The following is a 14,046-nucleotide window of genomic DNA, read 5'->3' as shown; positions in this document are numbered from 1 at the left end:
ATAAACTGAAATACAACAACAACAACAGCAGCAATATTTACGACATTACAAAGAGACATACGTACGTTTTTTACAATGAGAAAAAGCATGGTAAATTCAAATTACAAAATTACATTTATATAGGCACAAGCACAAAGCCCCCACATACACACCCATACTCAGCCAGCCATCACATACATTACAACGCACTGGTCGTTTGCTTGCTCGAACAAGAAGAAGCAGCAACAGCGACAGCAAAATATCACCTCAATGTAAAAACATTGCAAAATGAAATACTCATTGCGCATCATCACACTCACACAGCAACTACAACAACAGCGGCAGCAGCAACAACATTCCAACAATCTCTCCTTCCTTAATGTTTGTTCGTTTGTTATTGCTGTTGGGGTTGTTGTTGTTGCTGTTATCATTTACAGCTCTTGTCGACCTCTGTTATGAAACATGGCACAAAAGGAGGAAGGGAAAATAATAACAATAATGGAAATCCATGAGATTTCAATGATTTAAAACTTTTATACAAAAGCAACACATGTGAACGGAATAAGTAAATACAAATTGGGAGCAAAGATTTCCCTCTATGTGGGTTGTATAGAGTTGGAGCTCTCTCTCGCTCTCCCATTAATATCTCATTTGTGGTGTATTACTGCTGCTGCTCCGCTCCCATTGTAAATACAATTGATGATTTCGCCATAAACACTTTGTTGTTACACATTGTGTGCTGTTGTTGTTGCTATTGCTTTTATACAAAAGCATGTGAATGTAAATAACAGCTTTCAACAGAGCGGCGTACTAACACTCTTGATATTCAATAATAATAATAAAAAACTATTTTTTTTTTGTGAAACGAGGAACTACTACTACAAGTAGTCGTTTCCACGACAGAGGGGTCTACGATCCGAAACGACCCGAGTCTTACTCGGCCAACGTCTGTCACCTCAGCCCATTGTGTAAAAGCAATAGGGCTGCTACAACAACAACAACAACTACTACAAGTAGTAGTTGTCATGTGCGCGCGAGTACTACTTACATATAGCATGAGTAGGGTTGCCAATTGCTGGGGAAAATAAACTTTTTCAGGGTCAGAGTGAAATCATTATTAATTATTGTGTTTTTGAAGGGTATTGGAGTAGGAACACATTTAAGTAAATTGGTTTATGAAGTATAAACAGAGAGAGGTACAGTTTTGTGGGCTTCAAAAGAGGATTTTTGAAATCCAATAAAAACACAGCAATATTTTGAATAAGGATTCAAAGGGCTTCGATGAGTTTATAAGGAACTTGGAACTATTGATTCGCAAATAATGGACTAACAATTTTATTTGACACTTAATCATCCGATGCGGATGAAATATGGCACAAGTTATTTTGCCCAAATATTTCATTTTTTTTTTTTTTTTTTTTTTTGAGGCTATCGATTGACCACCAAAATAAAATACCGTTATTTAGGACTGATTTTAATGGAATTTACTTGTCTGAAGTTATTTATTATACCCTCCACCATAGTATGGAGGGTATATTAATTTTGTTTTTCCGTTTGTAACTCACTTCGCTTTACTGTAAGTCGCTTAACTGAAAAATATTGGATAAGTGGAATCGGCTAGTATGAAGCCTTACGCATAAAAAATACTGTTTATAATAAAAATCCTTTCAGCAGTGAACATGTCAACCAGTTTTAATTTCTATCCTCTATTTTCATAAATATTCTTGATCAGCGTAAAATTCTATGACGATTTAGCCATGTCCGTCTGTCTGTTGTAATCACTCTGGCCTCTAAACGAATTGAGATAGATCGCCAAGGTCCGTCTTGCACAGGTTCGTCTTTTGTCTGCAGGCAGGTCGAGTTCGAAGATGGGATATAAGGGTACCCTCCAATTTTCGATGTTTTTCAACCTGAAATTTGGTACATTGGGTTCTTACTGGGTACCAACTTTCCACACTAAATATAGGTCCACTTTTTCTGGTAGCCCCCATATATAGGTACCCCCCCCCCACAATGTTCAGTTTTGCGGGGTTTTGACCGGATTTTATATATAGGTCCATTTTTTCCAGGTAGACCCCATATAAGGATATCCTCCAATGGTTGGTATTTTGGGTTTTTTTTAGCGCGGTTTTCAATCGAATTCGTTGTAATTTGATATTTTGTAGTCGTATATGGTAACAAATCTCCCTACCAAAAGTTATTAATATTCGCCCCTTTTTGGGGTAGTTCCCATATAACCCCCTTTTTATATTAAAATATTTAGCTGATTTGCTCCGCGTTTTGGGTTTTGCTATAAGACTCTGTAATCATATCACCTACGGAGAATATCGAGACAAAAAACTATAACAATTTTCATATTGAAACAGCAGCTTCCACCCAACCTAGCGATATAAAACCTGGGCACGTTGGAGTGGAACAATGGGTCCCATCTACCTACAAGATCTAGGCTTTGTTAATATAATAGGTTATTCAATGTTTGGTTCAAATAGATTAGTCCGTTCGCATGATATTATAAAACCAGTGAGCGGAGCAGCATAGTCGGACGGGGCCGACCACATGATACCCTACACAACTTCCACGAAACTCTATTCTGAGCTTGTGCAATATTTCGCGATATTTGCACACTCTTGACCGATTAGAGGTCAACAAATATTACTAATAATATTCAGTACAACCCTTCTATTTTCTTGGCCATATTCCCTTCATCGTGAGTTGTGTTGCTATGTTCGGCTTTCAAGATCGACTGGAAAAAATACAAAAAATTAAGTTATCGATCCAGTTCATATCAAAATTATTATCTGATCATCACCGAAAATTATATGCGTTGTCCTTGACCATACATGGAAAATTTCAACACGATCAGCGCTATATTTCCGGCCGCTAGTTACTAAATAATATCTGAATACGTAAGCACCTGAAAATATTTAAGTGTAACTTCCACATCCGAGTACATACGACAATATAATTGGTATCAATTTAAAGGTCAACCACTCATCTTGGATATAATATCAACTTCTCGAGTATACGTTCTTCAGGGCTAAACATATATGCCATAGAATACAAATTTTGTCATTTTCACACAAAAATCAGGGTCCATTTGTGACCCGCCAAATATTGTCTGATGTTTATTAAAACAGGCATGCTTCTTTTTGGCCCGATCCCATTCTACTTGTAAAAATTCGTGATGTTTGGGTCATAATTGCGGCCTCTGGAGCTACCAGAAAATCAGACAAAAATAAAGTTTTTGATCCATTTCATCCCCTAAATATTAACCGATCTTGCGGGTCCATTTGACCCTCTAAATATTGATCGATGTTTATTAAAACAGTCATGCTTCTTCTTTGGCCCGATCCCATTCTCCTTGTAAAAATTCGTTATGTTTGGGCCATAATTGCGGCCTCTGGAGCTACCAGAAAATCAGACAAAAATAAAGTTTTTAGTCCATTTCATCCCCTAAATATTAACCGATCTTCATTGGCCAGAACCCATCCTACATGCAAAACTTCGTGAAGATTGGTCCATAACTGTGGCCTGTATCGTGTTTACAAATTATAATGGACGGACACACATGTCTAGATCGACTCTGCTAGTCGCGATATGACGATCGGTATAGTTAAAGGTGGGTCTAGGACCAATATTTCGCGGTGTTACAAACTTTTGGGGCTGCACAAAGCTATAATACCCTGACAACATAGTCGTGTAGGGTATAATTAATTGTTTGCACAATTTTGACCATTTTGTGTCGGATGTACAAGAAGGAGTGATTCCCCATCTTCGAACTTGAACTAAGTTTGAAAGAAATAATAACATGTGCAAATTTTGGACGAAATCCAATTTTTTTAAAACGGTTTTGGTAAAAAAAAACATGGGGTCTAGAACCAATATTTCTATGGGGCACATTTTCGCCGTGTTAAAGTGTATACACCCTCATTAGTCATAAGGCTGAGACTATAATTATCCATTAAAAATTTCTGAAATTTGTATTATGGTTTACATAATCGATTTGTAGAAATGTCGATATAGGTCCACTTTTTGGTATTTTCCCTATATTTTCATTTCTTCACATTTTTATGTGCACCAATTATTTCCCCCTCCAAATGTGTTAATACAGAGTTTCTATATGTTTTCCCATTCAAAATTTACAGTTCTGTTGGTCTTTTTTCGTTTTATTTTCGAAAAAATCTAGGGCTTAATAATATTATTTAACCTCTATCAAATTTTTGTCCCATAACCTCACATTTCGCTACGAATATTTAATGAACCTCAACCAATTTTCCACCTCTACCGTATGTATATATTTTTATTATTCACACCAACCTTGGCAACTCTACAACTCACATGAAATGAATGCTCTTGGGATACGGAATGTCTCACCATGAGATTTGTCGAGCAAAGGTATTTGCCTACGTGAGCGTACATGTGTGTGTGGATGTGTTCGAGAGTATCTGTGAGTTTCATTGAGTGTTTGCATGGGTGAGTGTGTGTGTGTGTTTGTGCTTGTTCGTGTCGTTTGCTTGGCCGTTTTAATTCGATGGTCTTGTGTTTGCTGCTGCTGTGTGTTCGTCGTCTCATTGTTGTTGTTGTTGTCACTGCTGGTATTTTCATTCGTTTGTTCGTTCGCGTACACTCATTTTGTTGTTTCGTTAACATAACGTGTGATATTTGTTCCGTCTCCTACATTTAGTTTGTTATTGACTATCGGTGTGAACGCATCGTGCGCTCGTCTCTGTTGTTAACCATAGCGTAATTGTAACGTGAACTCACAACCAACCAAAAAAATAAAAGCAAATAACAAATTATATATAGTAAAACAAAATAGCAACGTTTCTGTCTATATCAATCGTGGTTGTCGTATCGTCATCGTATAGAGCAGCCAGCCGTTCACCAAAAAAAAAATCGAAGAAAAATTCAAATTTGTAAAAATTTCGTTTTCTCAATATCTCGCCGTCGCTGATTTCTTTTTTTTTTTTTTGTTATTATTTCCATTATTGTGTGTTGTTATTTGAAAAATAAGAAATGTTTAAGTAAGTGAATTAAACAAAAAATGGAGAAGAAAAATAAATAAATAAATAACAACAATAAAAATTATTTCTGTGAAAACTAAGAAAAATACAAATTTGTAACTGTGACAAAACAACATCTGAAGAGGAATTTATTTCAACAACAAACCATATTATTGAAAAAAAGATCTAAATAATATTAACAAAAAATACATATTGTTGTGAAGAAGAAAACAAAATAATTATTTATTATTACAAAAAATAAAAATTAAATATATAAAACCCTAAAGTGCAAATTTTAAACAGTTTTATTATTATTATAAAAAAAATCTCTGGAAAATTATTTAAAAAAAATAATATTTAACAAAATATTTCTAAGTTTTGTGTAATGAATTGTTAAGGCAATTTTGAAAAATATCTGTGAGCAAAGCAAATAAAATTATTGAAAAATAAATAATCCCCACCCACACCTTTGTGAAATCGTAAAAATTCAAAAAAATCCACAAAAAATGTTTGACCCTTTTGTGAAAATAAAGAAAAAGCCAAATACCAATACAACAAATTCGAACAACGGCAACAATAATTTAATAGTGCAAAATTTAGAAGATAATTTCTTACCGAATTTAAATGATATCTCCTCTGTGGATGCCGAATTGGATGATGATTGTTTTTGCCTTACACCACCAGCCACCACGCCCACAACGCCTACCCAACAACAAGCACCACAACAACAACAGCAGCAACAATCACACCAGCTGCCAACATTAAGTGCAGCCTTGGCACAACCCTCAACGTCCTCGGCGGCCGCTGCAGCAGCAACATTGTCCTCAACGTCACCAGCTGCCTCGCCACTCAAGGATTTGACCTCTAGCAGTGCCACCAGCACCACCTGCAGTCGTTTACAGCAGCTAATTGCTGCACCGCCCATTATACAAACGCCCCATTTGAGACAGCAGCAGCAGTTATTGTCTCCTCCCACACCACCGCCTTCAACGCCACCAACACCTGCCTTAAGTACGCTGCAACAACAGCTGCAAAGTAATTGCTCCAACTTACCAAGCACCTCCAAAGCCGCCACACCACTACACTCACCAGTACAACAACAGCAGCAGCAGACGTCATCGGTGTTGCAACAACATTTGGGCCATAATAGCACCAACAGTGCTGCTGACAATCCTTTGGTAGCTGCTGCAATTGCGGCCTCCTCAGCGTCACGACCCACCTTACAAACCCTGGCCCAACATTTGGCCTCACCGCCACAAAATCACACAAATAATCATAATAATAATTCGTCTACATCTGCCGTTGTTTCTGTCTCTGCTCCTCCCACCTCACCATTGTTGCAAGAAATTTTCAATTCAAATAATTTACAAAATGTATTAACCAGACAAAGTTCCTCAGCCAGCAACTCGAGTACAAATACAACAAATAGTTCTACAACAACATCATCATCGTCATCATCATCAATCTCCTCCCCCTCATCATCTACGTCGTCGTCGTCGGCCAATTCTACCCTAAGAAGTTTGGTTGCTGCCAATCCCTCATCATTGATAACATCAAGTACAACATTGAATAGTATTATTGCCAATCGTTTAAATTCCCCACCGAATGCAATTGCTGCTGCAGGATCGTCATCATCATCCTTGGCCACAACATCAGGATCCTCGTCAACGTCAACAAGTAATACCAGCTCTTCGTCGTCTTCGTCATCGTCCGCCTCCTCCACGTTTCAGCAGCAACATTCCGCTTTAACAAATTCGATAACGCATCGTATACACCAATCAATACGCCGGCATTTAAATCAACAGAATAATAGTTTGTCAACAAATTCCCAGCAACATAACGGTGCTCATCAGCAGCAACACCACCAGCAACGTCTATTGCAGCAACAATACCAGCAGCAGCAACAACAACAATATTCACAAAATCACCTGCAACAAGAACAGAGGCAACATCACCACCGTCACTCACACAGCCACCAGCATCATCATCATCACCAGCAACAACAATTGCAACAGTTGCAAAACTCCGCTTCCGGTTCTTCTTCTGCCTCGTCTTCTTCGTCCTCATCATCATCCGCAAATTCCAATTCAAATTCACCCGTGTGTGTAGTATTATTGGTTAAATGTCCAAATTCGAAAGAATATTGTAATGCCTTACAAGCCCACCAAAATCATAATTTAATACCTCCTGCAACATTACAACAATTACAACAACAACACCAGCATTGCTGTGATAATAAAAGGTAAATTAAAAAAAAAAACAATCAAATTATTATAATTTAAAAGTAAAGATTTAACAAATCAATTTAAAAGAATATAAATTTTCCAACAGAGAAATATTCCAACTCTCTTCGAAATGGATTTCCGTGGCCTCAAAACCACTGTTCTGTTAAAGGAATCAATTATTAAGTGCTACCCATCTGTTATAGTCTCTCATTTCCTTAAGGAATTTATACAACAAAACTCTTTACCCGTTACAGCTCTGACTCTTTTACACACACGGAAGGGACTAAAATTATTAATTTTTAAAATAAATATAAAGATTAAATATTAAAATTTTGCATTAAAAAAATAACAATTTGCAAAGATCTAAATAATTTCCGTCCCACAAACCACTGTTCTGTTAAAGGAATCAATTATTTAGGGCTTGTATCTATTAAAGCTTCTCATTTCCTTAAGGAATTTACACAATAAAACTCTTTGCCTGTTTCATCTCTGACTCTCTTTACACACAGGCCTTACACATCACTGTTATGTTACAGAAATCAATTATTCAGTGATGTTCTCTGTTAAAGCCTCTCATTTCCTTACATTATTACAACTGCGCCTCTCTTGTGAATCACACACACCTGAGATGAGAATAAACAAGAGACCGCCAGCAGCTCTAGTTACAATTACAAATAAATAATAACACAAGAACAAACAAACACAGCAACGTAGCAGCAGAGCAACAACTTGTCGTCGTCGGCCATACGACTATTTCACGAGCACATGGTTGTTGCTAACATGCCTTCTTCGTCTTCCTTTTACGTCGTTGGCCTGTCGACGACTGCCAAACCAAGCAAGCACAAATATTGCCAACCATCAGTACTTGTTTTTTGTTTTTCTGAGTGGCTGATGTCGATGGCATGCTGTTGCCTGCTGCCTGGGTGTGTTGGAGTATTTTTTTCTGCTTCTTCTTCTTCGACAACATCTCGTTGATATGTTTTTTTCTGTTTTTTTTTTGCCTAAATAAAGGTGACACACTTTTTCCTTTTCGTTTTTTTTTGCAGTTGGTACTGTTGTTGTTGTCTTCAATTTGTTACTTTTTCCTTCTCTCTAAACTACAACAGCAGCAACAACAACAACTGTGCCTTTGTTTCCTGCAAATGGTGCTGCTGCCGCCGCATATTTAGATTAATTTCTTGAATAGATTTTATGTTCTCCTTTCGCTTTGTTGTATATATCCGTGTTGGTGTCTATGTGTGTGCCTGTGCGCGGTGTAACGCATGAAAAAATGTGCACAAATTTAATAACATTTTGTATCCTTCTTTCATTTTTGTTGTTGTTTACTGCTGACACCATCAGCAGTAACTGCTCTGTGACCTCTTTTATGTTACAATTCATTTTCATTTTTTTTCTTCCTCTCTCTCCTCACGGCTCTTTCTTCTCTCCTGCTGGTTTTTTGAGGTTGTGAGGTCATAACCATCCATCTGTGTGTGTCAATCTCTGTGTGTAGATATGTGCATGGATTCTAATTAGAATTTTTTGGGGGTATTTACTTCCTTTCTTAGCATAACACTTTTTAGCCTTAATGGTTGATTTTTGTTGTTGTCATCGTTTTGTAGGAAGTCGGAGAATAATATAAATGAGGACATAGTTACCCAAAAAAAAATAAATAGCGAAATTATATACCAAAAATGTCAGCTTCATATCTCCTAGGCTGTATCGTCAGCGTCGCCGTCGTCTTGTTGATGTGTCTTTGAAATATGTCAACATAAGGCGTTTATTGGTGATGCTTAAATGAAGGCGCATGGCAAAATGGGCATTTGCATAGTTTTTCCGTATGGAAATTGAATGAAATTGCAAATTTGAATTGCAAAAAGTGATTTAATGAAAGAATAGTGGGAAATAGTATGTTGTGGACTGTGAAATGTGATATTAAAGGAAATAAAAATATTTTAATTGTAATTTGAATATTTTATCAATTTAAATAGCAATGCCATTCGAAAATTAAGAATAAATTTAAATATGTTTTTTGTAAAACTTTACTATAATGGCCATAATCTATTTTTTTAATTAAAGTATTTTTTTCATTTCATTTTTCATTTCAAAAACACCAACATGACATTTAACATGAAAAAATATAAAAGTACCTCGACTGAAAAGTCCTTAAACTATTAATATTTATAAAAATGTGGTTCCTAATTATTTAGCAAATATTTCCAAGGAATATTTTTACGATTTATATGAAATCCCATATAAATATCAGATTTTCGAAAAGTAGACCAATAAATTTTGTGTTTTATTGGTACCAAGTGTTAATTCTTAAATGAAGACGCATGTAAAGTTTAATCACACATTAAAAAAATAGTATGTATTATTTAAAATTGAATAAAATTTAAAATTAATTTTAATATAAAATGTTTTTAATGAGTAGTGGTCAGAATATAATGAAAATTCAATATAGCTTTTTAAAGTCAGTGTTTTTTCTTTTATAATTGCCTTCAAGGCTCAATTGTTCTAATAATGTGAACCTCCCTTATGATTACTCTACTTATTGTCCCGTTATGTTGTAATAACACAGCTCCTCCTTTAATATTGACGTATAAACATAATCTCAATTGTTTGCCTCCTTTAGTCATCATACATGTAAACCACATTTTAATAATGTGAACCACCCTTATACTTACTCTACCCTTTGTTCCGTTATGTTCCACAGCTCCCCCTTTAATATTGCCGTATGGCATAAATCTCACAAAAAGGTGTCATTAACTGCCATAACTGATTAATTATTATTATTTTAGTGAAAATTCACAAAAAATAATTAAAATGAGTCGGCCTTCTTGGATTTTTTTTCACAGTTACTGATATTCCATAGTCCGCATAACGAAAGAAAAAATCATATGCTTAGTTAATTTCCTCTTATCATTTGACGTTTGATAATAAACGATGATGCCCTTGATAATATTTCTTTATTGTTATTATAGAAAATGAATCAAAATAATAGTACCTTGGACGAAAATAAAAAAAAAACTGAAAGCTTATCATTTGGAAATCTATGTACAAAGCAAAAAATTCGATTTTGTTTCAAAAAAATTTCATTATATGTTATTGATAAAAAAGTGAATTTGTTTCTGGCAGAAAAGCACGTAGAAAACGTAGCATATGAACTTGTAAATAGTAAACCTCTAAACAATGATATACATTTTTATATTAAAAATCACGAAAAGAAAAATGATTCTGCTTGCTAAATGAAAAATAAAAAAATAAGCCTTCCAACTAAAAAAAGGGTGATGGTCATGAGATATTCTTTCAACAAGCAAAGCAGCAAAGCCACATAAAACTAAGGAAATGAAAGCCAAAAGAAAGTGGTGGCCATAATATTTTGTTTCATTCGTTCATGATTTTTTTTTCGTATTTTTTTCACAACCAAAGTCTAGCACATGGCCATGGCAAAATGAGAAACAACAACTACAACCAGCAACAAAACTAGATTATGAGATCATATAAAAAAGCAAACAAACAAAAAAAAATACTGAATATAACCGAGATAAGAAAAAAAAGCATAACCATTTTTCTTTATTAATTATTTTCACCCAAAAGAACAAATATGTCGTCGTCTATAATGACAAATATGCAAATGTCATATGTCATCAACCTAAATATGAATATGTAGGATTGTATGCCTACCCTGGAAATCCGACACTTTTCAATTTTAGTTAATATAAACACATAGAGTGTTTACTTACTGAATGGCACGCTGATGTTAAGTAATATCTATACGTATGAACGAACTAGCGAACGCTCGCTCAGTCGGCCCGCCCACCCATTCACCTTAATTTATACAAACACCACTTGATAATCAAAATAATCAATGGCGGTAGGGAGGAAGGGAGGGTGGTGGTGGTTTATGGCCATAATTGACCCATTTCACTGTTCACAAACAAAAAAAAAATCATACCATGCTTCTTTTTGTTTTTTTATTATTATTAACTTTTTTCTCCCTCGATTTTTATTAATACAACATGAAAATGAGCACAATGGCCCCCTTTTTTGTTTTACTACTTTTATTGGTGTTGTTGTTGTATTCGTTAACCAATTTTTTTTTCCATATTCAAACAATTGTTGAATATACGTAGATATATGTATATATGGGTTACGATGTCACTGAGAGTCTTGCAGAAGAGTAACTGAATAACTGTAATAAGAGAAAAAGAGATGAAATTTAACTAGAACTAGGATTCCGAAAAATAATAACATAACGTTAAATATGCTTTAAAATATTTCAAATATATATAAATATTTCATCGTTTTCAAAATATTTATTTAATTTTCGTATCACAATCTTAAATATTGTCATATGTCTTCATTACTAACTGCCATATGTGAACCATCCTTATTATTATTTTACGATACATCGATAAATCGATTATCATAACAGTACATTTGGTATGGTATCACTGTTGGCTCCTTTAATGTTAATGTATGGCACATTTAACACTCAGCATGTTGCAAAAGTTTAAAATATACCTTAAATTCTTCACATACATTTTCACTTTTCTTCACATGGGGGAATTTCATTATCTATTTTTACTTTAATAAAATTTAATTCCCTCCGAAACAACAAAAAAATATATATAACAATTATGTCATAAATAATGTTTTCTTAAAGTAATGCCGAACAGAGGGGGAGGGTAGTAAAGAGCCACATAATATATTGTGTCTGCTACCCTCGTCTTCTTCTTTTCCTCCTCCTCCCTCTTTACAAACAAAACTGCTTGTGTATGACAAACATAATTGAACTTAATCATAATAAAAATAAAATAATAACACAGCAACAATAATAAAAAAACAGTAAAAAATGCGGTCATGGTTAAAGAAGTACTTCTTCTTCTTCGTTTATTAAATTCAATTACATAAAAAAACCAACCCAAAAAATTCAATGGCACACACAAAATTTTGTTGGTGAATTTTTTTTAATGGGGGAAACAATTATTTTTGGAGCGAAAAAAAACATTTTGGGAGAATTTTTACAATTCTTAGCTAATTTTTTTTATTAAATCATTATTACATGGCATCATTTTATTGTAACTAATTTAGAATACTGACATTGATGTAATTTTGTAGCCCTATGTTTAGGGTATTAATTTAATAGTGACGTATGGCGCATATTTTGTCACACTGCTGTCATTAAATTAAAATTATTTAAATTTTATGAACTTTTTTATATCCACTTATTTTTTACTTCGTCAGTGATTATGTGTGAAACGCCCTTAATATATTACCATTCATTAATTATCTCAAAATGTACACATTACTTTCGTTTTATTCAAATATTTCTCCAATGCATGTGATCCAACTTTGTGATTGTTCTACATCCTCATTAAGACTAATTTAAAGTAATAATGTAGAAAGAATATCACCAAATTCTTACGTATTTTATATTAACGTACAACAATTTAATGTGAACCACCCATACAATTATTCAAAAAACAAAAACAAAATTTAATACTTTTGAAATTCAAATTTTATTATTTGTATTATTCGCTTACGATACGTTTACGGCTAATTTGGTGGAAATACTTTTTATTGTATAACATGTGAATCACCCTTGATAATGTTTTACAAAAACAAAAAAAAAATTAAAAATCAATTTTAATGTAATAACGTTAATTATTAATATATTCCTTCAATATTGCCTATGGCACTTTAGCAGCTCACATTATTTTCTTGTTTCTCATTTATTTGTCTCCATTACTTCTTTAATAATAAGCAAGCTACCTTATAAATTACTATTTTATTATAATTACATGTGAACCACCCTTACAAATGCCATTCGACGTGTTAATTACTAATTTAAAACAAAATTATTAATGTCATTACCGGATATTATTCTTACATCTTCCATATCGGCGTATGGCATTTTAATCCGTCTCATGTGAACCACCCTTTTATTATGACTTCACAATACATTGTCTTTTTAATCGTGCATTTGCCATAATTACTTCTTTAGTTATATGCATTTTTTCCTAAAATATATCTATTTTATTACCCATGCATGTGAACCACCCTTAATTATTATCTCTCACACATTTAAGACCACTTTTTAACAATAATATTCATGTAATCACCCAAGGTGCTTGTTACACCTTAAATAAAGCCGTATGGCATTCATATCAACCATATGTGAACCACCTTTGTTATTGTTTTACAATACAGCGATTAATCGATTATCATAACGGTACATTGGCTATGGCATCACTGTTGGCTCCTTTAAAGCTGACGTATGGCATATTTAACACTCAGCTGTTACAAATATGACTGAGAAAAGCTAAAAACAATTTAAAATTGTTGGATTTCGATTTTTTCATTGTTTTAATTATTTTCAAGTGTTGTTTTTATCATTCCAGAATCTTTATTTATATAAAAATTGTTCTGTTTTTTATTTTTCATTTGACCTTTTTTTTCTAAGTGACCTACATGAAATCATCATCATCTACTTATACACATGATCTGAAAATGTTACTCGCTTGCACATAAATTTGCCTTGTGTGATTAGTGTATTAGCAGTTCGTCAGGCAGTCGCGGCCCTCCTCTTGAATTCAATTTCAATTCAATCAAACAGATAATATCATTGAACGTCGTCGTTAACATTAATACATATATCACCGTTAGACGGAAGTTGATTTTCAATAAACAACAAAAACGAAAACAAATATTGAAAGCACGCAACACATAGACTCACACTGGCAAAGGCATCATATATATAAAACTCAATGTAAATATCTACAAAGTAGGAAACTGATGAATTTGCACTTGAATAGAAAAATACAAAAAAACAACCACATCTAGCTATCTCTGTG

General features: G+C 33.9%; 1 protein-coding gene across 1 annotated transcript; it reads left to right on the top strand.

The window, feature by feature from the left end:
* The first annotated feature begins 267 nt into the window (after positions 1–267).
* Positions 268–9,972, top strand: LOC133336634 (protein roadkill-like). The gene is made up of 4 exons (XM_061544915.1): positions 268–360; positions 5,516–6,321; positions 6,499–7,224; positions 9,903–9,972. Exons 1-4 carry the CDS (start codon positions 268–270, stop codon positions 9,970–9,972), a joined length of 1,695 nt encoding a protein of 564 aa, XP_061400899.1.
* The last annotated feature ends 4,074 nt before the right edge of the window (positions 9,973–14,046 follow it).

This window comes from Musca vetustissima, unplaced genomic scaffold, assembly GCF_032173495.1.
Source record: "Musca vetustissima isolate MV318-11 ecotype Yass unplaced genomic scaffold, APGP_CSIRO_Mvet_v1 utg12294, whole genome shotgun sequence".
Lineage (NCBI taxonomy): Eukaryota > Metazoa > Arthropoda > Insecta > Diptera > Muscidae > Musca > Musca vetustissima.
This window is presented reverse-complemented; position numbering and strand designations above follow the sequence as displayed.

What these genes read in the sequence shown, in the direction of transcription:
- LOC133336634 (XM_061544915.1), top strand. Translation starts at nt 268, where the DNA reads ATGAAATACTCATTGCGCATCATCACACTCACACAGCAACTACAACAA. An exon ending in ACAATCTCTCCTTCCTTAAT is followed by an intron (nt 361 to 5,515) that starts GTTTGTTCGTTT and finishes GTGAAAATAAAG; the next exon opens with AAAAAGCCAAATACCAATAC. An exon ending in CATTGCTGTGATAATAAAAG is followed by an intron (nt 7,225 to 9,902) that starts GTAAATTAAAAA and finishes TATGTTCCACAG; the next exon opens with CTCCCCCTTTAATATTGCCG.